Here is a 26579-nt window from a genome sequence, read left to right on the forward strand (position 1 = left end):
AAGCACCTTCTTGCTTCCCACTGTTGAAGAGCAATTTGGGGATGGCGATTGCAACACAATCGCCCACCTCTTCATAATGCACATCCTGTGGTGGAGTGGTTACACATCAATAATGTCCCTGTAATGGACTGGCCTGCACATAGTCCTGACTTGTATCCTAAATAACACCTTTGGAATGTTTTGGAATGCCGACTTTGTGCCAGGCCTCACTGACCGACATCGAAACCTCTACTTAGTGCAGCACTCCGTGAAAAATGGGCTGCCATTCCCCAAGAAACCTTCCAGTGCCTGACTGAACGTATGCTTGTGAGAGTGGAAGCTGTCATCAAGGCTAAGGGTGGGCCAACACCATATTGGATTCCAGCATTAGCGATGGAGGGCGCCACGAACTTGTAAGTTATTTTCAGCCAGGTGTCCAGATACTTTTGATCACATAGTGTATCTGAATTGACTGGAGAGTCGCATAAACTAGAAAAGCTCTTGTGTGCATCCCAAACATTGTCAGCTACCTGGGTAGCAGCCTCTGATGTGTAGTGCACCCCTGACCCATTTAGAGCGACCCTACAGTTTTCAACCCTGTCGCACAAGTCAAAGAAGTCGCAGCCTCGCTTGTCGCGGAACCTTCAAAGTCTCTAGTTCAGTCCTTCCACTCGATTCACATCAGTTCTGGGGACAATGCTGTTTCTGGGACCATACAGGAATGAGGTGGATAGAGGATAGGGCAGCTAGGTGCAGTAGGACATTCCTCTTTTCAGGGTATGGTGAGAGAATGTTTTTCAGTTTCTCCAGCTTTGTGTGGTACTGAGTCTCAAGGGAAATGCTCCTGTGTGGGTGGATGGTGGTACTTTGCGAGGTGGTGGGTGACTGGAGTGATAAGGCATGGGAGATCTGTTTTTGTACAAGGTCGGGAGGGTAAATACAGTCTGCGAAGGCCTCAGTGAGACCTTGGCATATTACGAGAGGGACTACTCTTCACTACAGATGTGTCGGGCACAGATAACTGGGCTGTATGGAAGGGATTTCTTGGTATGGAATGGGTGGCAGCTGTCGAAATGGAGATATTGCTGATAGTTGGTTGTTTTGATATGGATGGAGGTCAATGTAGACATCCTTGAGGTGGAGGTCAACATCGAGGAAGGTGGCTTGTTGGGATGAGCAGGACCAGGTGATGCATATAGAGGAGAAGATATTGAGGCTCTGGAGGAATGTGGATAGGATGTTGTCACCTTTGATCCAGATCACTAAGATATCATCAGTGAAGTTGAACCAGGTGAGGGGTTTGGGATTCTCGTTGTTTTGGAAGGATTCTTCTAGGTGGCCCATGAATAGGTTGGCATAGGATGGTGCCACGTGCGTGCCCATAGCCACCCATTCCATACCACGAAGTCCCTTCCATACAGCCTAACCAACCATGGCCACCACATGTGTAATGACAAGTGGTCCCCCTCAAAATATACGAAGTGTCTCACTGAAGCCTTCACTGACCGTAATTATCCTACCAGCCTTGGACAGAAACAAATCTCCCGTGCCTTATCTTTCCACTCTCCTACCACCTTCCAAAGTCCCACCATCTGGCCCATTCCTCTCATAACTCAGTACCACCCAGGACTGGAGCAACTGAATCACATTCTCCTCCAGGGTTTCGACTACCTCTCGTTATGCCCTGAAATGAGGAATGCCCTACCCACTATCCTTCCAACCCCTCCCACAGTGGTATACTGCTGCCTGCTGAACATACACAATACTTTTGTCCATCCGTACACAACCTCTGTTCCCAACCCCTTGCCTCATATCCCTGTCCCATACATCCTCCCACAATCATCTACACCAGTATAGTCACGTATCCCATCAAAGGCAGGGCTACCTGTGTAACCAGTCATGTGGTCTACAAGGTAAGCTGCAATCACTCTGCTTCGTTCTATGTGGGCATTACAACCATCTAGCCACAGGAAAGCATTTCCCTTGTGACTCAGTGCCATCCAGGACTGGAGCTGTCCACATGTATGGCCACCAACAAACTGGCCAAGAAACAGCTGGCCCACGCAGTTGCTGAGCTTGCCACCAAACACAACATTCTTCATTTCAATAACTGCTTCAAGCCTGTGCCATCTGGATCCTTCCCACCAACACCAGCTTTTCTGAATTGCACAGGTGGGAAGCAATATATCCTACATTCCCATAACTCTCCTGCTCTCAACCTTTGTTAGTCAATGTCCTTAGCCCCGTAGCACTTCCCTTTTCCCATTCCAGCACTACACAGCCCTTTATTCCACCAACATACCCACAGGCTTTTTATTCTCTCCTTTTCTGCTACCCCCACCCCCCAACCTCCCCACCCTTGCGCTCTGTCTAATTTCCTGAATGCAACTAGCTGCGCTACCTTCTCTCCACCACACCCCTGCATACTCACACAAGCAGCACTTTACTGTCCCCCACTCCTACCCTGTTATCCCTCCCCCTCCCTGCTCCAGCGTCCACCATTCACCTACCACCCAGTTGCTTCTCCCATTACGTGCTGCTGCTCGCAGTGTGGGGTCAGCAGTCAGAGACTGTGGGCATGTGTGTGTGAGTTGTGTTTGCGTGATTGTATGTGTGTGTTGTCTATTTCTGGTGAAGGCCTTGTTAGCCAAAATCTTATATTCTGACAGTCTTTTTGTTGTGCATATCTGTGACTCAGCATTTTTGCTACATAGTGAACAGCAATATCATTTTCATACGAGGCGTGTTTTTTAAGTAAGTACCGTTTTGAAATTAAAAAAAGATGAGCTAAGATATCTCAATAATTTTATTTTTGCATGAAAGCCTGTACCTTAATCTACTTTTCTACATAATTTCCATCAATAGTGAGGCACTTGTCGTAACATTGTACCAGTTTTTGTATACCCTCCTCATAGAAGTCTGCACGTGACTTGTTAACCACTGCATCACTACTGTTTTGACTTCATTGTTGTCTTGAAGACGCTGACTGCCCAGGTGTTTCTTCAAGTGCAGGAACAGATGGTAGTCACTGGGCACAAGATCAGGGCTGTATGGAGGATGATCTAGAGTTTTCCATTGAAAAGGTATGATGAGATCTTTGGCCTGATTCGCCACATGCGGACGGGCATTGTCTTGCAGCAAAACGATGCTCTTGCTCAACTTGCCATGTCTTTTGTTCTGAATTGAATGGTGCAGATTGTGCAATGTCCTACAGTAAGCTTCTGCATTGATTGTCTCATTACAAGGCATCATGTAAAAATAAAATTATTGAGATATCTTAGCACATCTTTTTTTAAATTTCAAAACGGTACTTACTTAAAAAACACGCCTCATATATTGTTATATTCCATCCTGGATTTTCCATTATTTGAATGAACTATTAATTACATTTATGTTTCTAAGATACTGTTTACTCATTATCGTGCCTATCACCACCATTATTATTATTATTATTATTATTATTATTGTGGTGTGCTGTTCATGTGTTACTTTTGTTGTAATGTCAACTTGCTAAATAGCAGGTTAGCTATAAGGGAGGGTCTTGAATGCCAAGACGAAACACACACACACACACACACACACACATATATATATATATATATATATATATATATATATTGCACGTTTTTTTATATTAAATTCTCTCTTTGTTTTATCCCATTCCTCTGTCTCCATCTCTTCACATGATACTAATGCTTTGGTCATTTTATTTTGATCGTTTTATTAGTTCTGTCAGTCTGCAGCCAGACTTCATTTACAAGTTCTATATCATATATAGGTTTACGTGTTTGAAGAAAAGGACTGAAGAAACAAATAACAATGACATATTTGGTAATGACCTTGGTAAATGTTATTCAGGAAGTGAGGAGCCTGCTGATGGATCATTCAAAGAAAATACCAATAATACATAATAGTCAGAAGTACTCTTCAGCAGAGAGAGGTCTGGCAGACAAGCAGAATTTAAATGTATTATAACCACATATTTTCTGCAGTGTATTACTTGAGTCATGGTTGTAACATATGTTTATTTTGTGACTCAAATGTATGAATATTCTCAGGTTTTACTGTTTCATGCTCTTAGTTTAACATTTTAGTTGTATAATTTTTACAGTGCTATTTTAACGGTTTATTGTGCTGCTGTTGGAGTAATATTTTTGTGTGTGTTTGCAGATTCCAGTATATCTTTCACGAACATTGGCAGAGAAATTATTTCTTTTTCAGTACCCAATCAAAAAGTCATCAATTGGGTATGATGGCGCAAATGTTATACAGGTAAGAGCCATATATTTATCATTTAAGTTGTTAATTTTCCATTAAAATATCCCATTAAATTAAAAATGTGATTCAGGAAACACAGTGAGGAAGCACAGGTTTTATGTTTGCAAAAGCAAACCCCAATTTGTTAAAGAATCGAACTTGCACATATAAAACAGCTTCAGATATCTGATTGCATTACAAATGAGTTAATGTGTTAAATACTTGGCATTAACTTGTAAGCAAGAAAAGGTTTGAAATTACGTTCAAAGTTTCTTGGAACTCTCTAAGTGCCCTCATTATCAGTCACTGAATGAGTATAGTTCAGTAAACATTTTCTCTGTATTAAGCAATAGCTAGTTTTTTGTATGACGTCATGACGTCATATCCCCTGAATTGTGTGTCATACAGTGATATAATTTTGTAAGTACATTCAGTAGTAAATGTCAATACTGCCTGTAAAACGTGTCGCAAAGAGAGTTGGTAGTAAAGAAGTAATTCATTAAAATGTCATGCCACATGCTGAAGTTTCACTGCATGAACAGGAAATATGTATTATGCCATAAACTTTTCTCCTCTTATTTTTTTTGCAGGGGCCGTCAGTGAGCAAAAAATTCATAAAGCTTTGAATTATTTGTAAAGTTTGTTGGAAGTCACCAGTGATCTTTATTTTCAAATACTGTGTGAATAAGGACCTGTCTTACTGTGTTAGACCTTTTCCATAAGATTAGTAATGAGTATAATGAGGCAGTATTTTAAATTTTTAAATTTGGTCAATAATTATATGAAACATTAAAAATTAAATTTTTAATGCCCCCTGGGAGCCAATAAAAAAGCAACCCGCAACTGGTATGTGGTGACCCAGCTTATAACTGAGTTGTGTGTTGTTGGATATTTAGTGTAATATATCTTACTTGCATTGGTTACAAATGGATGCCATATTTGATGTTATTAAAACCAGCACTAAGATTTCTCTTCAGTTGTGGGATTCAGGGATCTTTTCACATTGAATTTTTCTTGAACCAACCAGATTCTGGAAACCAGAGATTTCTTGTTCTTCTTTCTTAAATGTTGATATCTGCATTGTAATGTTTGTGAGGAATAAGCACACAAGCTTTGGGAGACTGTATCTCTCTTTGTGTGTGTGTGTGTGTGTGTGTGTGTGTGTGTGTGTGTGTGTGTGTGTGTGTGTGTCAGCTATAAAGAATTTTGTCCAAAAACACCTTTAATTCGTAAGTGTGGCTGATTTCCTACATAAAGAAAAGAAATCAAAATAAATAATTATTAAAAAATTAAATTAGATGTAATTAAACTTATTTGGAAAGCAGCACACATGACATGCATAGAGAAAACATGAAAACACAGTTCCATGCAAAGAATTTATCTTTGAACTGAAAAGTGTGTGTAATATTCAAAAGGCTCAGTCATTGTGGTTTGACATAAGTAATGTGATTCCCCAGTGTGGTACATACGACTATGTGTGAGATGGTTAATGCCACTGTGTGATCAACAATGAAAGCTAGGACCTACTCACCATTAACTTAGATGACAGACTTTCTCTGTCTGACAGGTAGCAAACAAAACATTTTGCAGGAATCTTTCATTGCTTTAGTTACAACTGTTTTTTTGATGTTTACCAACAAAACATTTAGCAGTATTGCCAGAACTTTGAGAAATAATTTCAGGACCTATGTAGCATATAAAACGAAATTCATTATTACTTCCAAATTTAAAAATTCTATTAGAAGAAGTAATTTATTTACAGAATCCAGTCTGATAAAGGACAGTTATTAGAACCAGTTAAGGAACATTGTACTTGCCAGCATGGCTTTACGCAAAAAACCTCAGTGCAACTTATCTTCAGTTGTTAGTTTCTTTTTGAGGTCTAGCACAATGTGTTACCCTTTAGAAGCCATGATACTGAACTGTAAAGAAAACCACAATTTCAAACATGTATAGAATCGTTTAACATTGTAATTAACTAACAACTTCATTGCACACGAGACTGTGTAGTTGTATGCATCATTTCTGCTTCAGCAAATAGTGGCTATATGTGAACCAGATTAGTGAGAGTTTAGTGTACGCCTTTCACTGAAACATGCCAGACTGTATTGTATAAGCTGACAGAAAGGCAGACATAGGTTTGAATGAGATCCTGGCTGCCTTTTTTAATTTTTTTGTAAAATATTAAGTAAGAGATTCTTATATGTTCCATAATGACTGGTTCATCTTATATGTTGCATGATCAACCACCCACGTATATTTACTGGTAGTTATTCATCTTGTACCTCATGTCTTTATGTAAACTATTTTGTATATTAAAATATCATATGACATTTAGCAGTTAATAATATAGGTGTGTGGGGGGAGGGGGGGCGGCAGCATGTGCACAGTCACATGGATGCACGTGCACAGGTAGACGTGTCAGAAGGTTTTGAAGTCTGTGATAATAGCTTGCTATTCCTCAAGTGTTTGTCATTGGTCAGCCAGTTTGTTACATGTATCTGATAATCACTGTTGATATTATCTTCTCACTGTTGTCATTTCAACATATTGGAAAAAAATATTTTATTAGTTTAATTTTGTACTGGGGATAATGGTGATTTTAAAATTTTGTTGTTGTTATGTTCCACAGCTTTCATAAGTTGTAGGAATGATATTGAGGAACACTTTTAAGTTACTGTTCAGTTTATTGAACAGCAGCTTAGGGTTTTACACAATGTAATTTCTGTGATGATAATTTTATTGTTGAGCACCCTAAAACAAACCAACCAACCACCATAATATTTGTGGCTGGGAATGGGCATTACACATCCCACATTGAGAAATCCAAACAGGGTACATTGTTTCAGTCACATAACAATTTTAAGTGATTTTGTAAAATGCTCCTTTGCATCTGCTCACTAACAAACAAAATAGTTTGCTACCAAGGAGGCTATTGAATACCGTATTTACTCGAATCTAAGCTGCACTTTTTTTCCGGTTTTTGTAATTCAAAAAACCACCTGCGGCTTAGAATCGAGTGCAAAGCAAGCGGAAGTTCTGAAAAATGTTGGTGGGTGCCGCCACAACTTACTTCTGCCGTCGAATATATGTAGCGCTACACAGGCATGCTTTGTAGGCACAAAGATAAATACTGGCGCCAAAACCTCTGCGTCAGTAAATAAATTCTAAAAAAAAAAGGTGGAAGACGAGCTTTTTTCTCTGCCCCGAGTTTCGACCACTGCATTTTCATACCTTATCCAACGAAGTAAATACAAATTCCGTATTGTTCATCTTCGAATGTAGCAGCATTTCAATGTACTACGAAAACCCGACTGGCAAGACTGTTTGGGATGTTTGTCAATATGGCCAACTCTACGTTCTGGATTTTTTCCTACCTGTGAGAAGAGATGGTTGCTAATAGCAACTTTTATAAATTGTGAATCAGATGCAGTATTCTCGTCACCATAAGAATAATACGAATATAAACATTTTGCCATGTATTGTTTCGTGTTTGCTGCTATCTCATTTAAATCCTGTCTGCCTAATAAACCACAAAACTAGAGTGAGACAACAGCAAACGTGGAAGAATATACATATCATGTCATGTTTATATTCATATTATTCTTATGCTTAACAGTGATACAGTCAGAAATGAAGCACGGCAATTAACTAGATTTTTAAATCTGAGATGACTCTAATTTCTGTGCAGAACGTAATGTACTAAAGAGGCGCCTGCGAAGATTTTCAAACGGAGAAAAATTTTCGCTAAACTCTCGTTCAAAACATCTTCTATCATATGCAGTCTATTATTTGGTTCTTGTTGATCATTATCAAAGAAAGCAGCAGTGTAAGTAACAACGAATAGAAGTCTCTTGCCATTGTTTCGCTAATGAGACGATTCCTCTCTCTCTCTCCCTCCCCCCCCCCCCCCCCCTCTCTCTCTCTCTCTCTCTCTCTCTCTCTCTCTCTCTCTCTCTCTCTCTCTTTTAAAGCGGCGGTCGCGCGCACAAAAGCAAGCCATGCTGCGAGCGGCGATAGGCCGTAAACACCCACTATCAGAATGCGACAAACAATGCATGACACAGTACAGTAATGCATTTTCAGCTTAAAGTGATGTAAACACCTATAACAAAGAAAACTGTCTTTATCAGATCAAAGAAAAACAAGCAATCAATTCAAACCAGACAAAGCATGTGAAAAAGGAAGGGTACTCGTATAAATACGGACGGAGCGCCTGACGCATAGCAATGGCTACCTGGTAAAGCTTAACTGCTAAGCTTACGACTCAAACCAAACTACTGTAGCTGTATCGTCATTCATTCGACCTAAATTGTGTCTCATATTACAATGGACCAACTTTGTTTCGATTTGGAGATGCGGCCTAAAACTTTTCTCTCCCCTTGAATTTCGAGTCTCAAATTTCAGATGCGGCTTCGATTCGGGAAATTTTTTTTTCCTTGATTTCGAGTCTCATTTTTCAGGTGCGGCTTAGATTCGAGTGCGGCTTAGATTCGAGTAAATACGGTAGTTTAAAAAATGCCAAGTTTGAGCTGTACTTCAGGCACCAGTATTTTGAAAGAGGTTTTGTTTTACTTGATTGTTTCTAATAATTTTTCATTATGACTGTTTTATAGTGGAAAATGATGTGTGGCTGCAGAGATCCGTTGTGTAAAGTGTTGCTGGGATTAGTTCTTTTCGTATTGTCTGTACTAGTGTATATTTCTTTATTGCTGATGCTGAGTTTATTTATTTACATTTACATGTAATTAGCAAAGAAGGGAGTTACAATTATTGAAGGATAAAGTACTTTTTGAGAGGGAGACACTTTTTAATAATTTTTTAAAGAATTAAACTATTGGAGATGGCGGTCGTGTGTGTGTGTGTGTGTGTGTGTGTGTGTGTGTGTGTGTGTTCTTTTTCCGATGAAGGCTGTGGCTGAAAGCTAATGTGTAACTGTCTTTTAATTGTGCCTGTCTGCAACTTACTGTGTCGTCTTTATGGTAAGTATCGATCTATCTCTTCCTTACATTGTCTGTAGATAGAAGCTGGGAGATAAGGCAGCTCATAAATTCATCTCTTCCCTGCTTCTGTACCCCTCCATTCCATTTTTATTGCCTTCTACATTACCCCCCCCCCCACCTCCCCTCTCCATCTCCCTCTACCTTCCATCCCATCTCCTTTCATACCCACACCCTCTTCCTCTCTCCATCCCTTCCACACCCCACCATTTAGTCTTTCTTCACCTTTCTTTGTGTTCATTCTGTTGTATACACGGTCAGTAATGTAACGTGTTGAATATTTTCTGTACAGCATTATTTTAGTAACCTCTAAGATCCTAAAATATTTTCTCCTGCCTTTCTTTTCACTCCCATTTTTCTTTTTTTTTCTCTTCTCTATCATTATATCTTACTGAAGAACTGATCTAAAATTCATGATCTTTTTTGATATAGCTTTGAGAAGCGGTGCAGTTTTTTCCAATAAACAACATTTTATTGAAATGTATATTATTAAAGCACATCTGCAATAGAATACGTTGTAATTCTTTTTTCTTGCATAACTTAACAGAGTTGCATCAAACCAATACATCAGGAGGTTAAACTTGAATTGGAGCTTGACACTTCCAATCCCAATTATGACACCAGCAAGGGAGAACAGATAGCACTGAATGTGGACGGAATGTCCAAGGCACCTTTGAAACATGATAATCGAAAGCAGGAGGATCCTAAATATTTTCAAGGGTGAGTTGTTTTTTTATCTTGTTACAATTGCACAGTATTTTATGATTGTGATGAACTTCAGTCAGAGATTTAGGGTTTCCAGATTTAAAGTAAGCAAAAGAAAGTCTTTTGTTTGGTTGCTGTTTTCCTGTGAATGCTCATAACATATCACTGAAGTAGGTGGGACCCATATGAAATATGACAAATAGGGGATGTTGGAAATGTGCAAAGAAAGGCAGCAAGAATGATCACAGATTTGCTGGACCTATGGGAGAGTGTCAAGGAGATGCTAAAAAACCAGAACAAATGGACATTTGAAGATTGACACCATCTATCATGTGAAATTCTAGTTACAAAATTTCAACAACCAGTTTTAAGTGGGGAATTCATGAATATACTGCAGCCTCTTCCCTCTGCCAACCTTTGTATTGTTTCCATAGGGACCACAAAGACATATATCCTTTGGCAGGATAGGTGATGCCTGTGACCAGACTGGAGAGGTGGTGGTGGGAGAATGTGTGCAACAGGTCTCCCACCTAGGTCTGTTGTGGCTACGTGAACCCTGAGATACTAGATTGGGAACAAGGGTGGAGTTGGGGTGGACAAGAATATTGCGTAGGTTCAGTGGGAGGCGGAGTATCACTTTCTGGGAGGGGGGGGGGGGGAGGGGGGAGGTGGAGGAAGGATAATGGGTAGGATATTCCTCGTTTTAGGGATGACGTAACATATGTGGACCCATGACGGAGAATGTGTCAGTTGCTACAATCCTGGATGGTACTGAATCATGAGGAGAGTGGTCCTTTGTGGCTGGTGGGTATGTGGGAGATGGTGGGTGGTTGGAGAGAGAGAGCAGGGAGACCTGTTTCTATACAAGTGTGGGAGGATAATTTCTGTCTGTGAAGATCTCAATGAGACCCTTCATATACTTGGAGAGGGACTGCTAGTTAATACAGATGTGATGTCCACAGTTGGTTAGGCTGTATGGAAGGGACTTCTTAGTATGGAATGGGTGGCAGCTGCTGAAGTGGAGGTAGTTGTCGGTAGGTTTCATATTGACAGAGTTACTAATGTAGCCATCTTTTAGGTGGAGGTCCACATCAAGGAAAATAGCTTGTTGATTTGAGGAGGAACATATGAAGTGAATGAAGGAGAAGGTGTTGAGGTTCTGAAGGAATGTGGGTAGGTTGTCCTCACCCTGAGTCCAAATCACGAAGTGTCATCAATGAATCTGAACCAGGTAAGTGATTTAGGATTCTCGATGGTTAGGATGGATTCCTTTAAATGGCCCATGAATAAGCTGGCATTCAGAGGTGCCATGTGGGTGCCTGTTGCTGTACCACAGATATGTTCTTTTATGTGTTTGTAGGTAGGTGAGGATATAGTTGGTCGTGGTGACCAGTAACGGCTTTGTAGGTTTAGAGTCAGTTGGGCATTGAGAAAAGTTGGTGTACAGTAGCAGCAAGGCCATGGGCTTTGGAGATGTTAGTGTAGTGGAAGGTGTCATCAGTAGTGATCAGCAGGACTCTGTGTAGTAAAGGAACAGGAACTGTGGAGAGTTGGTGGAGGAAATGGTTGGTTCCTTTTGTATAGGAGGGTAGGTTATGGATATAGACTGAAGGTGTTGGTCAATGAGAGATTCTCTAAAAGGTGCATAGGAACTGGCTACCATGGGGCGTCCTGGGTGGTTGGTTTTATGGATTTTAAGGAAGTTGGAGTGTGGGGTGTAGTAAAGGTGGGGGCGGGGGGGGGGGGGGAGGCAGGAGGAGAAGAAGTTCTCGGTTGGGCATAAGGATTTGAGGATAGACCGGGGCTCTTGTTATATTTCTGGAACGGGGTCGCTGGGGCAGGATTTGTAGGTGGACGAATCTGAAAACTGGTGGAGTCCTTCAGGCAGATAATCCCTGTGGTTCGAAACCACAGTGGTGGAGTCTTTATGGCAGGTAATATTATAGGGTCAGGACCAGTTTTTAGGTAGTGGACTGCAGTTCTTTTTGTGGGTGTAAGTTTATCTTCCATGCTCAGGTATTTGAAGAATGATGGTGAGGTGAGGTTAGGTTGGATGTTAAGAAATTCTGGAATGTTAACAGAGAGTGGTTCGGGGACAGGTGGGGCTGGATCACTGTTGGATGGAAGAGTGAATTGAATCAGGCAAGGCTCAACATTGGCTTTGGTTTGAGTCTGTTTCCACCGTAGGGACCAGGAGAAGGAGAGATGGACTTTTAATGAGTCCAGAATGATTGAATTTGGGCTGAGGGCAAAAAGTCTTTTGGAAAGGACTGATACTTCTACTACTTCTACGGGACTGAGGCGTAGTAGATTATTTACCAGACTTTGAAATGTTTAAATGCGAAAGTTTTACAGTCAAGTCGAATTTACCAAACTAAATTAACTTTTTAACAATGGTATCAACTTTTTAGAAGTTTACTACAGAAAAATCTACCTTTTTCTCGAAAATGTAAACTATAGTAGAATACTAACCACAAGATCACACAAACAATAAGGTACACAGTGCGTTATTACATCTAGAAATAACTTGTAAAGGAAGACAGTTGCCTCAGTGTGGCTACATTACTAGGCTAATACTCGTAGTTAGACTGTCAAACATGTAACTGAGGGCTAGGCAGGCTGGGACCAACTCTTACAGATTGTCAGCCAGCCGGTAATATGCGTGGAGGAGAGGATGCGCACGCATCCACGAGTGGCAGCATCTGATGGTTCTAGAGTCTGCCAATTCCTGAGGCCCACCTTACAACTGTGCACATTTATCTCAGTTGTGGAATCTATGTGGGTCACTACACCCATTCCCCCTTTGGGGACTGAGTGTGTCTGATTCCCTGGGCAAGGCATGGATGGCGGCGATGTGGAAATGATGTATATGTTCTGGAGGCCTCAGAGGTAAGATGGGAGAGCAAGTCCCACTTGATGGAGAACTTAGAATACTGGCAAAATTTTCCAGTGCAAGGAGTGGCCTGAAACAGCCCCCCCCCCCTTTCTTCTGCCCCCCATAGGAGCATGAGACAACAAGACTGGCAATGGGCAGTTCGAGCCGGGATCCCTGACGATGAGTGTGGAAGATGGCGGCGCCTCAGCAGTGGGCTGAAACTGTGCAGATGTCAGACCAGTGAAGGTGTGTCCACCGGCTGGAGGGAGACTGGAGTTGGTGCTGCTTTGCTGGAGGCTGCAAAGTCATAGGCTCATCGGACAGAGGTGTTGACACAGGTGGTGGTGGAGGAGGCTGGAACATTGGCAGATGGGCAGCACCCATTGACTGGGTGGTAGTGCACCTGAGACGGGGTGGGGGTGGGGGTTGGATGGTCACCTGGACTCGAAGCCGATTTCAATGGTGCCGAATCACCTGTTCTCCAGTCTAGAGGATGTAGACACAGTGGCTGTTCTGATGCATGATGACTGCTGGTAACCAGTGGGGGTGCTGACCAAAACCACACTCCCAGACTGCCGTCCTTGGGGTAAAGCTTGGTACGGTGTAACATGGTGGTGAGATATCAGATGGAGGAGGTGGAGCAGCGTGCTTGGCTGGCGCCAATAGAGAAGCTTGGCAGGGCTGTGGGAACCTATAGGAGCCATCTGAAAGGTCATCAGAAAAAAAAGTGTGGAATTCCTGCAGATATTTTTTCTTGTCCATCATAAATGTGCAAGTGTTCAGCTTCCGCATTAGATAGGGGGTTAAAGGGAGGGGGACAAACATGGAAAATGCCTGACCAACACAGAAATCATGAAATGCCTGAGACGGGAACTGAGGTCTGCTGTCAGAAATGAGAGTAACTGGGACACCTCTACAGGAAAAATTGTTGAGAGAGCCTTGAATAGTGACTTGTAGTCACCAATGAGGGCCAGACCACATATAGAAATTGCATATGAATTCAGAAAACATATTCAGGAATGGACCTGCTAAATCCACAAGGATGAGTTTCCAGGGCTAGGTTGCTGGAGGCCACGGGGAGGGCAATGCTTTGGGAATCGCCTGTTAACTAGCACACCAGGGACTTGCAGCAACCAAATGTTGGGCCAGTACAGATGTCTGTGAGCGAAGGCTTTGGTTCAGGAAATACACAGTGACCCTTATGTAATAGCTGTAAGACCGGGTGATGATAGTGCAAGACTAAGTAGTTATGAAGCAGATTGGAAGTTTGGCCCAGAGGACAAGAAGACCAACCCTCCTGGACGTGGAGGATTGTTTTCTTGAGGACAGAGTCTGATGCTGTTGCCGAGGTGACTTGGGCACTAGTGATCGGAAACCCACCTACTGCTGGGTGGGATGAGATATCCAAAGAAAAACGCAGGAGCTCTTCTCAGGGTCTGGGCCAACAGGTAGTTGGGATAAGGCGTCTGTGCTGGCGTGGCACCCAATGAGGCAAAAATGAATATCTTTGTTATATTTGGAGAGGAGCAAGGTCCACCGCTGTAACCTGTAGGCAGCTTCATCATGGACCTGAGCTGACAGACTAAAACATTGAACTAATGGCTTGTGCTCTGAAATTATTTGGAATTTGTTGCCATACAAGAGAATGTGAAATTTTGTGACCACATACGCAATGGGCAGAGCTGCCTCCTTGATCTGATAGTAGTGGACATCTGCTGCACTGAGAATTTTGTATGCAAACCCCATTGGCAGATTGAGTTGTCTGCATTCTGATGGGCGAGAGCTGCCCCCACGCCGTACTGCGGGGTATCTATATTCAAAACCAGTGATTTGTCAGGCTCAAAAGTAGCTAGATATGGTGCCAATCTGAGGCATTTCTTTAGTGTGGTGAAGGCCTGGCCGCATGACCGAGATCAGACAAAGGAACCTCTCTTGTGGAGGAGGAGGTAGAGAGGTTGTGCAGTGGTGGATACCCTGGAATGAACCGGTGCTAATATGCAGTTTCACCAGAAATGTCTGTAGTTCTGGCAAAAACAAGGGATGTGCCAGGTCAGTCAGTGACAAGATTCTTCATGGGTTACCACTGCTGTGAGATGGTGTAGCCCAGATACTCAAGAGATGATTGGAAAAATTTGGACTTCTGTAGATTGCAGTGTAGACCTACAGCTCAGAATTTATGAAACTGCTGCACTAGTTGCAGGCACAGGCGCAGCTGTTGTGACAGAACTAAAACCTCAGTGACAATCTTGTTAGAATCCTGGTCTGGAACAGGTCCTGACGATGACACTTCCTGGATAGTCATATCAGTGTTCTTTAATGCTGCGTTCTGTGCAGTTGAGTGGAAGACTACGGCAATGTTGCCTTTTTTTCACACTTATGACAGATAGCTAAACACTGGGAATGCTATGATCTGTCATGCTGGGAGCAACAAGATGCACAGGATGGCAACACGGAGCTGTGGCTGGGACGCTGTATACGCACCGTGTGGAAGCCACTGGGTCAGCCATCTTGGACCGCTCTGACGTCGTCATCCCTGGATGCAACCGGTCACCCTGTACTGCCACGACATCGCACCAGGCTTCCAGATTCTCATCAGCAGTGTGTGAGACCTCATATAATTGGGCAATTGATAAAATCTCTTCGAGGGAGGGTTCTCTAATTGGAGGGCCCGTTGCTGGACTTCCATGGGGGGGGGGGGGCGTTGAGGCAGGGTGGATGATAGTCATGAACCGATAGTCATGAACCATGACATGGACGTACGGTTCTTTTTACTTGGCCATGACAAAATGGCACTTGCAACTAGTGCCGTGGAGGGTCGCAGCCTAGATATGATGAGACTGATGGGGCTGCTTCTTGCATTTGAAGAATTCAACCCTATCTGCCAAGACGTGTGTGAAGTGCTGATAATACAAGGACAGCAACAAACATAAACTGTGAGGCAGCTGGAGCTGAGGAGGAAAGATAGCCAGATATGACGGTTTAGAGAGCCACACGGCAAAGCCTGTTGCATGACCATGATGAGATTGCTCTGTTGTTGCAGGAAGGTTCCTGCAATGCAACCAGCTGCTGCAGCATGGACAAAAACAGTGCATGACACACCTCCACCTCCATAACATAGAAGGCATGGAAATGTTGCCGTAGATGGTGTTCATATGCTTCCCAAGCTCCTGCTGCCTCATCAGATTGCTGAAGCTGAGGAGGAAAGAGAGCCGGAGATGTAGGTTTAGACAGCAACACCACAAAGCCTTTTGCATGACCATGATGAGATTGTTCTGTTTTTGCACAAGTGTTTGAAGCAGAGACTTCATGTCACAACAAATGCCTAAAGCAACCACACAATGAAAAACACTGTAAACATGATCCTACTCATCACCAGTGTACTCTGTAACCACCTGAACACACAGTCTAAAGGACACAACAGTTTATTATATCTAGAAATAACTTGTACAAGAAGAAACTTGCCACAGAATGGCTACTCTAGTAGTCTGATACTCATAGTCAGAATATCAACATGTAATTGGGGGCAAGGCTGACCAAGCCCGACTCCATAAGCTCTTGGTCGGCCGGTGGAGTGCACAGAGGAGAGGCTGCACATACATCATTGTGTGCTGGCCTCTGATGGTTCTAGCATCTGCCGACTTCTGTGGCACACCTTAAAACTGCATGCCTGGATTTCAGATGTGAGTCACTATAGTTCTTACCAATAATGTAAAATAAAATATTTTTTGTAAACCTTAGGTGTTTTTTTGTGTAGAATCCATATCTCCAGTAAAGATGAGGGGTTCCCATTCGAAAATAAAAAGTTGACCACCTCTTGCATGGGAGGGGTGTGGACAGGTTAAGGGGTGGCCAGTTTTAGCACAGATGTCCCCCCTTGAAAATATTAACTTTTCGTCTGGAACATATATTTTTTATGATATCCATTTTTTGAAATATTTAGCTGTCCCAAGTTAAGAAAAACACCCTGTAGATGTGAACAAGATGTGGAAGTTAGCACCAGATCTTTAATTTTGATAATTATATTTTAGAGTAACTCAAAGCAGTGGGAACATGTACCAAATAAAGTATGTATGAGCTCTGAAATTGGATTACTATTGTGTTATTATTGGAAGAGAAAGGTAGTTGATTACAGTTCTTAATAGAGCTGGCATGATGATGATGATGATGATGATGATGATGATTCATATGAAACTGCCAACAGTAGATATGAGATACAAAAATGAGGTATGAAAGAATTACAATCTAATACTTACGTATTTTTTCTCCTGCTCATAAAACTCAGGATTTCTCCATAGTAGCTCCATTGCCTAGCTGTTTAGCGACATGCCTCAATGCAAAGGATTGTTACTAGACGAATCATCTCTTTTTATGGCATTTTCAAGTATCAGAATTTTCTAAAGCACAGAATAATGCAAGCAGATGGTAGAAACCAACCACAACACATGTTGTTTATGTACACACAAAACAGAGCCGGCTACGTGGAAGCTTTGACGTCACAGCCAGAAGCTATCACTGCGCTGGGATTGGTTTGTACCACACACCTGGTGCATAACACTTGTCATTCTTCACTTGCTAAACTGTTATGCTGCCAACCTGAAACATATACATCAGGTGCAAAGTTTCAGCAGCCTTGGTATAAATCAGTAGCTTATGATTGATAAAATACGATCACAGGAATAGATTATGATCAGTTATGCTAGTGTAACAGGTAAAGATGTCATCAATCCAAAAGTTAGTTTGGACTCTATAGTGATTTAGTATACTTGTTCGTATTGGAGGTGGTGTGACATGGTCTTCTTCTGACTTTGAGGTGGCTTGCCCAGCCCGTTAAAGGGAAACCAACAGTTTGATGTGGATTCCAAACTGCAGTGTAGCTCAGTATTTTTCACAATGACAAGTATTTTCAGACATGAAAGAAGTGATAAGTACCAGATAAAAATCCTAGGAGCAGCTGGTGATCAAACCCTTCAGACCTGATCCGCAGTCTGGCATTTAGCAGCAGAGCTACGAAGTATGCATCACAATTCGACAGATTTGGGCTTTCTGCAGATTTGAAATGTGCAAATTAGAAATTTAAGATAATCAAGAGTTTCTCACACACAGACAAAATAAAAAGTGAGCTAAAATGTAAGTTCTAAGAAAAACAGAGAAAACATTGTCTTTATGACAGTTTCTTATTATTTGTGTAATTACATCTTTTTTTACAAGGTGTACAACTTTGCTTCCGCCATTTGCCGATAAGTGGCGACAACAGTGAGTAGCATTCGAAAGAAACAGATCGCAGATGTCAGGCAGTTAGTTTGGATCTCAGTCAACATAACCTCTTTCAAACATTAGTCAATTTTGGTCTACTTCATAAAGTTGTTCTTGATTGAAAATATCAGTTTACGAGCCTAATTCTCATCATTTTGCGGGAGGTGTTACTGTTTTGTTTCAATTTGAAGAAAACAGCGGCCGAGTCTCATCGAATGCTCTCAAGTACGTATGGTAAGGATGCTGTTAGTGAAAGAACATGGCCGGCCGCTGGTGGCCGAGCGGTTCTGGCGCTACAGTCTGGAACTGCGCGACCGCTATGGTCGCAGGTTCGAATCCTGCCTCGGGCATGGATGTGTGTGTTGTCCTTAGGTTAGTTAGGTTTAAGTAGTTCTAAGTTCTAGGGGACTTATGACCTCAGTAGTTGAATCCCATAGTGCTCAGAGCCATTTGAACCATTTTTTTGAAAGAACATGTCGTGAATGTTTTCAAAGCTTCAGGAACAGTGATTTTAACATCATAGACCGATGTAATGGTGGAAGAGAGAATGTTTTCGAAGATGCAGAATTTGCAACATTGCTGAGTGAAGACGCACCAAACTCGATAAGAATTGGCACGGTTAGTGGGAGTGACACAGCAAGCCATTTCAAAATGTCTCAAGGCTATGGGCATGATTCAGCAAGAAGGAACTTGGGTCCCGTGTGAGCTGAAACCAAGAGACATTGAATGGCGTTTGTGTGTTTGTGAACAGTTGCTTCAGAGGCAAAAATGGAAGAGGTTTCTGCATCCCATTGTGACCGGAGACAAAAAATGGGTTCATTATGATAACCTTAAAAGCAAAAAATCATGAGTATATCCCAGCCGTGCTTCCACATCGACGGCCAAACTGAATATTCTTGGCTCCAAGATAATGCTCTGCTTTTGGTGGGACTAGCGCGGCATTGTGTACTATGAGGTGCTAAAACCAAGTGAAACAATCACAGGTGCTCATTATTGAATGCAATTAATGTGTTTGAGCAGAGCATTAGAAGACAAACAGCCTCAGTACAGCGAGAGGCATGATAAAGTGATTTTGCAGCACAACGTTTGACCCGACGTTGCAAAAGAGGTCAAAGTGTACTTGGAAATGTTAAAATGGAAAGTCCTACCCCACCTACCGTATTTTCCAGACATTGCTTCCTGTGACTATCACCTGTTTAGGTCAATGCCGCATGGCCTGGCTGACCAACACTTCCGATCTCATGAAGAAGTCACAAATTGGATCGATTTGTGGATTGCTACAAAAGATGAATAATTTTTTCGACGCGGGATTCGACACACTGCCGAAAGGTAGGAGAAAGTAGTGGCCAATGATGGAAAATACTTTGACTTATACATGTGTAACCAATTTGTTTGATAAAATCCTCAAATGTTGGGGAAAAAATGGCGGAAGCAAAGTTGTACACCTTGTAGAACATTTAATAAAAAGAGGTATGTGCTGACTCTTGTGCTCTTAAGGCTGGGCTAAGAGCCCTATGGTATCACTTAATAAGAGGTAAAATTTACATGTGCAGAATAAGCAAACATCAGGTTGTGGATAATATTTTGGTAAAGGAAGGAGAAAATAGTTCTTTTATAACTTTTATTAAAAAAAAAAAATACCAAGTACTTAATTTTTGAATTGTAGGCCTTAACTAAAAAGTAGAGTGTTCTTGAAAACTTTGTTACTTAAATAATTAATTTGGAAAAACATGTAGAGTACAGTACTTTTATTTAGGCTGTATAAAATATTAATTGGTTATTAAAAGTTTTAACATGTAAAAATTATTGTTCTAACAAAGGTTACAATGTTAGTTCAGTGTAGAATGTTTTTTTTTGTGCATTTATGAATAGAACCTTTTTTTCTTCAGATCTTCCTTTTCTCAGGCTTCATCCTTGATACCTTGGTGCCATTCCCAGCAGTGGATGCTCAAAGGTGGTTTTCTTTTTTTGTAGTTTCATTCAGTACATCTTTTTGAAACACTGATGTTTTCACCACTATTCAACTCACTGGAAGTTGTTTGTGTGTACACAGTTCATGGCTTTTCCTTGTTGTCTTTGGCCAAAACAACCCCAAAGTTTCTGAAGTTGTTATGTTAAGTAATCCATCAAATTTGTTAGGAATGGTATTTTTGTGCAGGCAGTAGGGAGAAGTCATGATAACACTCAAGGCAACGTCACATTTCTCATCTCTTTTCCATTTTTCTTTAAGACCAAAGTCGTGATCGCAGCTTAAGTAGGAGTGGCTTGGGACAACACAACATAGTTGTTAGAAATATATCCAAAGAAACAATAGCATCTTATTCTTTTTTGGCCACCACAGTTTTTGCTCCAGACAACTATTTTTCCTGTTTCTTTTTTTAAATGTCATTGACTATGCAACTGGCAATTTCATTGCCTCCCTGGCCACTCGTAAACCTCACGCAAGAAAGAAAGAAAGGGGGAAAAAAATCACTTATTGTTGTCAGCCAAGTGCAAACTCGGATTCAAACAAGACAATTTGTGTAAGTAATATAATTGGCAGTGGTATAATGTTGTAATTGGCAGTGGGTTAATGTTGATATAGAACACACTTGATGCAAGCCAACTGAAAATGTATAGGTATCACTTACAGGAGCTGCTGATTCTTCGTGATCTTGTTTCATCATTTCTCTGAATTGCATTGCATTCCTGTGGTGAATTTCAACTCAGTTGGTGTGTAGTTTTTTGTTTGTCATGTCAACTGTTGCTACTTTGTGCAGTTAACAACTAAAAAACTAAAGCCTTAAAACAATTCTTGGCCTATTCTCACTGTCTCGGAATACGCATAGCCTGTAAGTTTAACATTAGTGCTCTAGGCCAACCTCATTAGGCAGTGTTTATTTTGGAGGAACAGTTTGTTTCTTACTTCCCTCATAACTTTTCACTTCCAACCTCCACTTCTTCTTAAATTAGGAAACACTATTTCTCCCCTTTTGCAACATTTTTTTTACTACATCTGTTAGTAAAGCTCCACATCACACTTAAACCACTGAACATATACCAAAAAAAGCACATCCAACTAACAGCAAAACCAGTGACATGGTGATTGGCACATAGACCGATTTTGATACACAGCAGGTGCCCCTTAGATCCAGGCACGTTCTTGTGGCCAAAGTTTCAACCATTTTCAGATTGAATATCACGTAATCATGTTTTTACCTTACTGGCATAGGCTTATAGCCGATATTTTAGCAATAAAATGGAAATAAATCGTTGTGATACTTAACACGGTTTTTATTTTCCTAACACGGTTTTTATTTTCGTTTGACGATTGTGGTACTATGTATAAAATAAGTTATTAGAAGTACTGTTCAATCACAAGAAGTGTTACTTTTTCAAGCATGTATGGAAAATTGATAGAAGTTGAAGAAATAAAATAATTAAAGACATTTATTTTATTTAATCAGTGGGAATATTTTTGTGAGGAAATGTATCTTACCAACAGGTGAGAGGTCTGTAGAGAAGACTGTATTGTTATAAATTGGGGCTGAACTTCATTAGTTTAAGTTATTGCAAAACTTTCTGAAGAGATTGCGTTCCTTAAGCACATTTTATTTTTCTCTTGTTCCAAACAGTACAATGATGGACAAGCAAGTATTGCAGTCAACAAGAGCTGTAGTAGGATGCTCTCAGTATGCAATTGCAGTTGTGAATGACAAGGAGTTGCATGCAACTCCACTTCAAGGAATTGTACACCTGAGACCTTCATTTGGCTACCTTGATAAGTCTGATAAACGAGCAAAAGACGAATCGAAGGAAAAAGGAGATGGTATGTAATATATACAATAAAAATTGTATAGCTGCTTGTACAAGAACTCCTTGTTACTCTGTTGATTTTTCTATGGTTGTTGTACTAGGAGAAAATGAAGATGAAGAAGAAGAAGCAGAACAAGTTACAGTGAAATTTGCACGTCAGGAGAATGACAGATTGAAACGATTAAGAGAGCGATCATTTGGCTACTTAAGCAAAAAAAGTGCAGAAGAACCATGGTATTACACGCAGTACTTTGGGAGATTCTCAGAAAAAGCAGAGGTATGTAAGTATTTAGAAAATTGACTATTAAATTCTTACTAGATGATGATTTGAAGGTTGTGGAGGGGAGGGAAGAGAACATAGAGTTAGTGATGGATGAGTACATGAACATGATGTGGGTAAAAAGCATCTTTTGCATATTTAGGACAAAGTATGGAAGTAAGGCCATGAAGATGTGTTGAGAGTGCCTGAATAGCTCACTTGGGAAGAGCATTGCCACAAAAGGCAAGGTTCTGGTTTCAAGCCCCAGTTCAGCTCACAGTTAATCCACCAGGAATTTTCATAACAGTGCATACTCTACTGCAGAGGGAAATGTTAATTCCGGAAACAATCCCCTAGGCTGTGGCTAAGCCATTTCTCCATATTATCCATTCTTCCAGAAATGCTAGTCCTTTAAGATGTGCAAGAAAACTTCTGAAGATTTTGGAAACTAGAAGAGAGGTACTGACAGAAATGTGCCTGTAAGGGCAGATCATGAATCACGGCTTGATTGCTCAGTCAGTAGAAGTACTGCCGCAAAAGATGAGGTTCTGGGTTTGATTCTTTGTCTGGATCACAGGAAATTTCATAACACCACTTCCTCAGCAGCAGAGTTAAAGATTCATTCTGGAAAGATGATTAAAATAAATTGTGTCTTTAAACAGTTTGGGGTAGAGCAAGTAGAGGTTTGTTTTGTTGTCAGTGTGTGCCTTCATTTCACTGTTTATTTGTTAGTTGACTAGTAGAAAAGAAGTATTAAATAATTAAGAAATAATAATATCAGACACGGCACTTTCATCAAAAGCTCTTCTATAAATTCTAACATTCCATTGTGGCCGGTTACTGTGCCCCCACTGAGAGAATCTCTGCTCATAGACCAACACATTCAACCTATTACCACGAACCTATCCTCCTATATAAAAGATACCAACCATTTCCTCAACCGACTCTCCACAGTTCCTTTCCCTTTACCACACGGTGCCCTGCTCATCACTATTGATGCCACCTCCCTGTACACTAACATTCCTAATGCCCATGGCCTTACTGCAATCGAACACTACCTTTCCAGATGCCCTATGTATTCCAAACCAACAACCTCCTTCCTAGTCTCCATGACCAACTATATTCTCACCCACAATTACTTCTCCTTTGAATACATTACCTACAAACAAATCCGCAGTATGGCTATGAGCACCCACATGGCACCATCCTATGGTAACCTATTCATGGGCCATCTAGAGGAATCTTTCCTAAAAACCCAGAATCCTAAACCCCTCACCTGGTACAGATTCATTGATGACATCTTTGCTATCTGGATTGAAGGTGAGGACACCTTATTCACATTCCTCCAGAACCTCAACAACTTCTTCCCCATTTGCTTCACCTGGTCCTACTCAACCCAACAAGCCACCTTCCTAGATGTTGACCTCCACCTCAGAGATGGCTACATCAGTACCTCCGTCCATATCAAACCTTCTAACTACCAGCAATACCTCCACTTCAACAGCTGCCACCCGTTTCATACCAAGAAGTCCCTTCCTTACAGCCTAGCCACCCATGGTCGTCGCATCTGCAGTGACTAGCAGTCCCTCTCTAAATATACTGAGGTTTCACTGAAGCCTTCACTGATCGTACAAAAACAAATCTCCCGTGCCTTATCTTTCCAGTCTCCCACCATCTCCCAAAGTCCCACAGTCAGGCCACAGAGGAGCATTCCCTTCGTAACTCAGTACCATCTGGGACTGGAGCAACTGAATTACATTCTCCACGACCTCTCGTCGTGCCCTGAAATGAGAAATGTCGAACCCACTATCCCTCCCACCCCTCCTACCGTGGTATTCTGCCATCCACCGAACCTACACAATATACTCGTCCATCCTTACACAACCGCTGGTCCCAATCCCTTACCTCGTGGCTCATACCCCTGCAATAGACCTAGATGCAAGACCTGTCCCATACATTCTCCTACCACCACCTGTTCCAGTCCAGTCACTAACATCACCTATCCTATCAAAGGTTGGGCTACCTGGGAAACCAGTCATGTGATTTGCAAGCTAAGCTGCAACCACTGTGCTGCATTCTATGTAGGCATGGCAACCAACAAGCTGTCTGTCCTCATGAATGGCCACTGACAAACTGTGGCCAGAAAACAAGAGGACCACCCTGTAGCTGAACACGCTGCCAAACATGATACCCCTCATCTCAATGACTGCTTCAATGACTGCTTCACAGCCTGTGCCATATGGATCCTTTCCACCAACACCAGCTTTTCTGAATTGCGCAGGTGGGAACTTTCCCTGCAATACATCCTACGTTCCCGTAACCCTCCTGGCCTCAACCTTCGTTAGTCACTGTCCTCACCCATCCAGCCCCCTCCCTGTTCCCATTCCAGCACTACACAGCTGTCATTTCACTGCCATACCAAGTCTTTTAATTTCTTTTATTTCTCTGCTTTCTGCTACTTACCCCTCCCCCCTCCGCACCTTCTCTCCTGCCCTCCGTCCAAACTGCAACACTTGACTGTCCGCCACTCGCACCATACTATCCCTCCCCCTGCTTGCTCCAGCCTCCTCCTTACCCCCACCCAGTCTCCACTCCCATCATGCGCTGGTGTTGCTACTCGCAGTGTAGTTTCAGCTCTCTGAGACTGCAGACGTGCGTGCAAGTTGTGCTTGTGCTTGTGCTTGTGCTTGTGTGTGTGTGTTTGTGTGTGTGTCTACTACTGACAAAGGCCTTAATGGCTGAAAGCTATGATTGTGTGAATCTTTTTATTGTGCCTATCGCCACTCAGCATCTCTGCTATATGGTAAGTAGCAACTTTTCTTCTCTCGCATTGTTGAATTCTAATGCTTTCTTGGATGACAAGAGACAGTGCGGTGTTGGGTTGCACGACTCACACATCTCTTCCAGTTGACTTAAACATTGTGCGTGCAGCTTTTCGACTCTCGTTCCAAAGTAACCATTATTCTGTACAAACTCCAGCAAGCCAACTGGTACCAAGGTAAATGTCAGAATCTACTAAACATTCATACAGTTACATATGTTCTGCCTCATGCAGAGCCAAGACATAAAGTAAAAGTCTCTGTGTAACACATGCTTCATCTGTCTGTAACAATCCTCATGACACCACACACCATGGAACATTATCCAAATACTCGTTGACTTTTTGATATGACTTGTAGGGCGCTGCCTGTAACCACTTGTTGGGGCCGCTCGTCTGACCCTGCTCCTGGCTCCTCTTGACAGCTGTCCTTAATGCACACACAGACGTGTGGTGCAGTAAAAAGGCTCTCTCACCTTTGTCATTAAAATATCGGGTGCTCGAGATGGTGGAGAGCCAAGTTATTTACCCCGAAATTCTCGAAGCACTACATATCCCTCCCCTTAGCTCGAACATGCAATATTTTACACATATTCATCATGTACATTAATATCTATCACAACACTAATTTATATTTCAATCAATGTACAGTATATCTCTTTTAGTCCTTATGTACTTAACACCTAGATTTTCCCCTTTTTTATGGTAACTATCTGAGCATTGCACTCAATATTGAAGTTAGGACTTTCATACACTTATATGTAAGGATTTTGCGGACAATATTGGTAACCTCCACTCACAGACTCCAGGTGTCATAGACCCTTAATTATGTTGTTCTTTACTCTACTTCTCTGTACTGTTTTTTCTTTAGTATGTATTAACTTCATTAATTAACATTTCTCGTAGTTCTTTCCGACACTTATAAATATAAAACTTGACAAAGCTAGTGGAATATAGAATTTAAATTTACCAGAATAATCTCTACAAAATGTGTGATTTTTGTCACGATACTGCCCTTTTCCTTCTAGGCACAGTACCTATACCTTACATATAGGTTGATACTATGAATGCTCTTCCTCCTTCTGTTTTGGTAGGTACGCCCCTTTAAATTTCCTAATCTACTATGCTACACCTTCTTGGTGCCTCTGCCCGCACAGTATAGGTCAGCCTCTCTTGGGTCTGCCTCTCTGCCCTTTTCATCCAATAAATGCTGGGTGCGCCCTCCTTCTCCTTCCTGAGTAGGCCTCATAGTTCACTGCCCTAGTATACATCTTTATGTATACTGCCGCTAAATATTACCTGGCAAAAGTCAATTCCACTTCACACTTCTGTCTTACTTCTTGGTACCTTATTTGATCCCCTAGAGTCCTCCACTACTTTTCAACTTCTACGCTTTCAGTAGACCTCATATTTATATAGAATTCACTATATCATACCTTTCCTTATTCTAGACTTGACCCACTACCCTACAAATCATCAGAACAAATATTCGGCTGGTATTCCTACATTATCATCACCATTAGTTCTTCCCTGACTTATGCTCATTAGCTCTTCATTTCTCACACTTCCTTGTGCGATATAGAACTGTCTCTGTTCTTATACCTATGAATAAATATATAAGAAGTGACAAAAGGAAAA

The 26579-nt window shown here is 41.6% G+C and overlaps 1 protein-coding gene across 1 annotated transcript in view; it reads left to right on the forward strand.

Annotated features, from left to right (window-relative positions):
- LOC126236289 (DNA-directed RNA polymerase III subunit RPC5) overlaps window positions 1-26579 on the forward strand; it is a 129030-nt gene that overhangs the window by 20210 nt on the left and 82241 nt on the right. The window contains exons 2-5 of the mRNA XM_049945477.1: window positions 4150-4251; window positions 9784-9956; window positions 21684-21877; window positions 21966-22141. Of these exons, the coding sequence (XP_049801434.1) occupies window positions 4150-4251; window positions 9784-9956; window positions 21684-21877; window positions 21966-22141 (645 nt within the window). The remainder of the gene's footprint in view (window positions 1-4149; window positions 4252-9783; window positions 9957-21683; window positions 21878-21965; window positions 22142-26579) is intronic.

Source organism: Schistocerca nitens, chromosome 2 (genome assembly GCF_023898315.1).
Source record: "Schistocerca nitens isolate TAMUIC-IGC-003100 chromosome 2, iqSchNite1.1, whole genome shotgun sequence".
NCBI lineage: Eukaryota > Metazoa > Arthropoda > Insecta > Orthoptera > Acrididae > Schistocerca > Schistocerca nitens.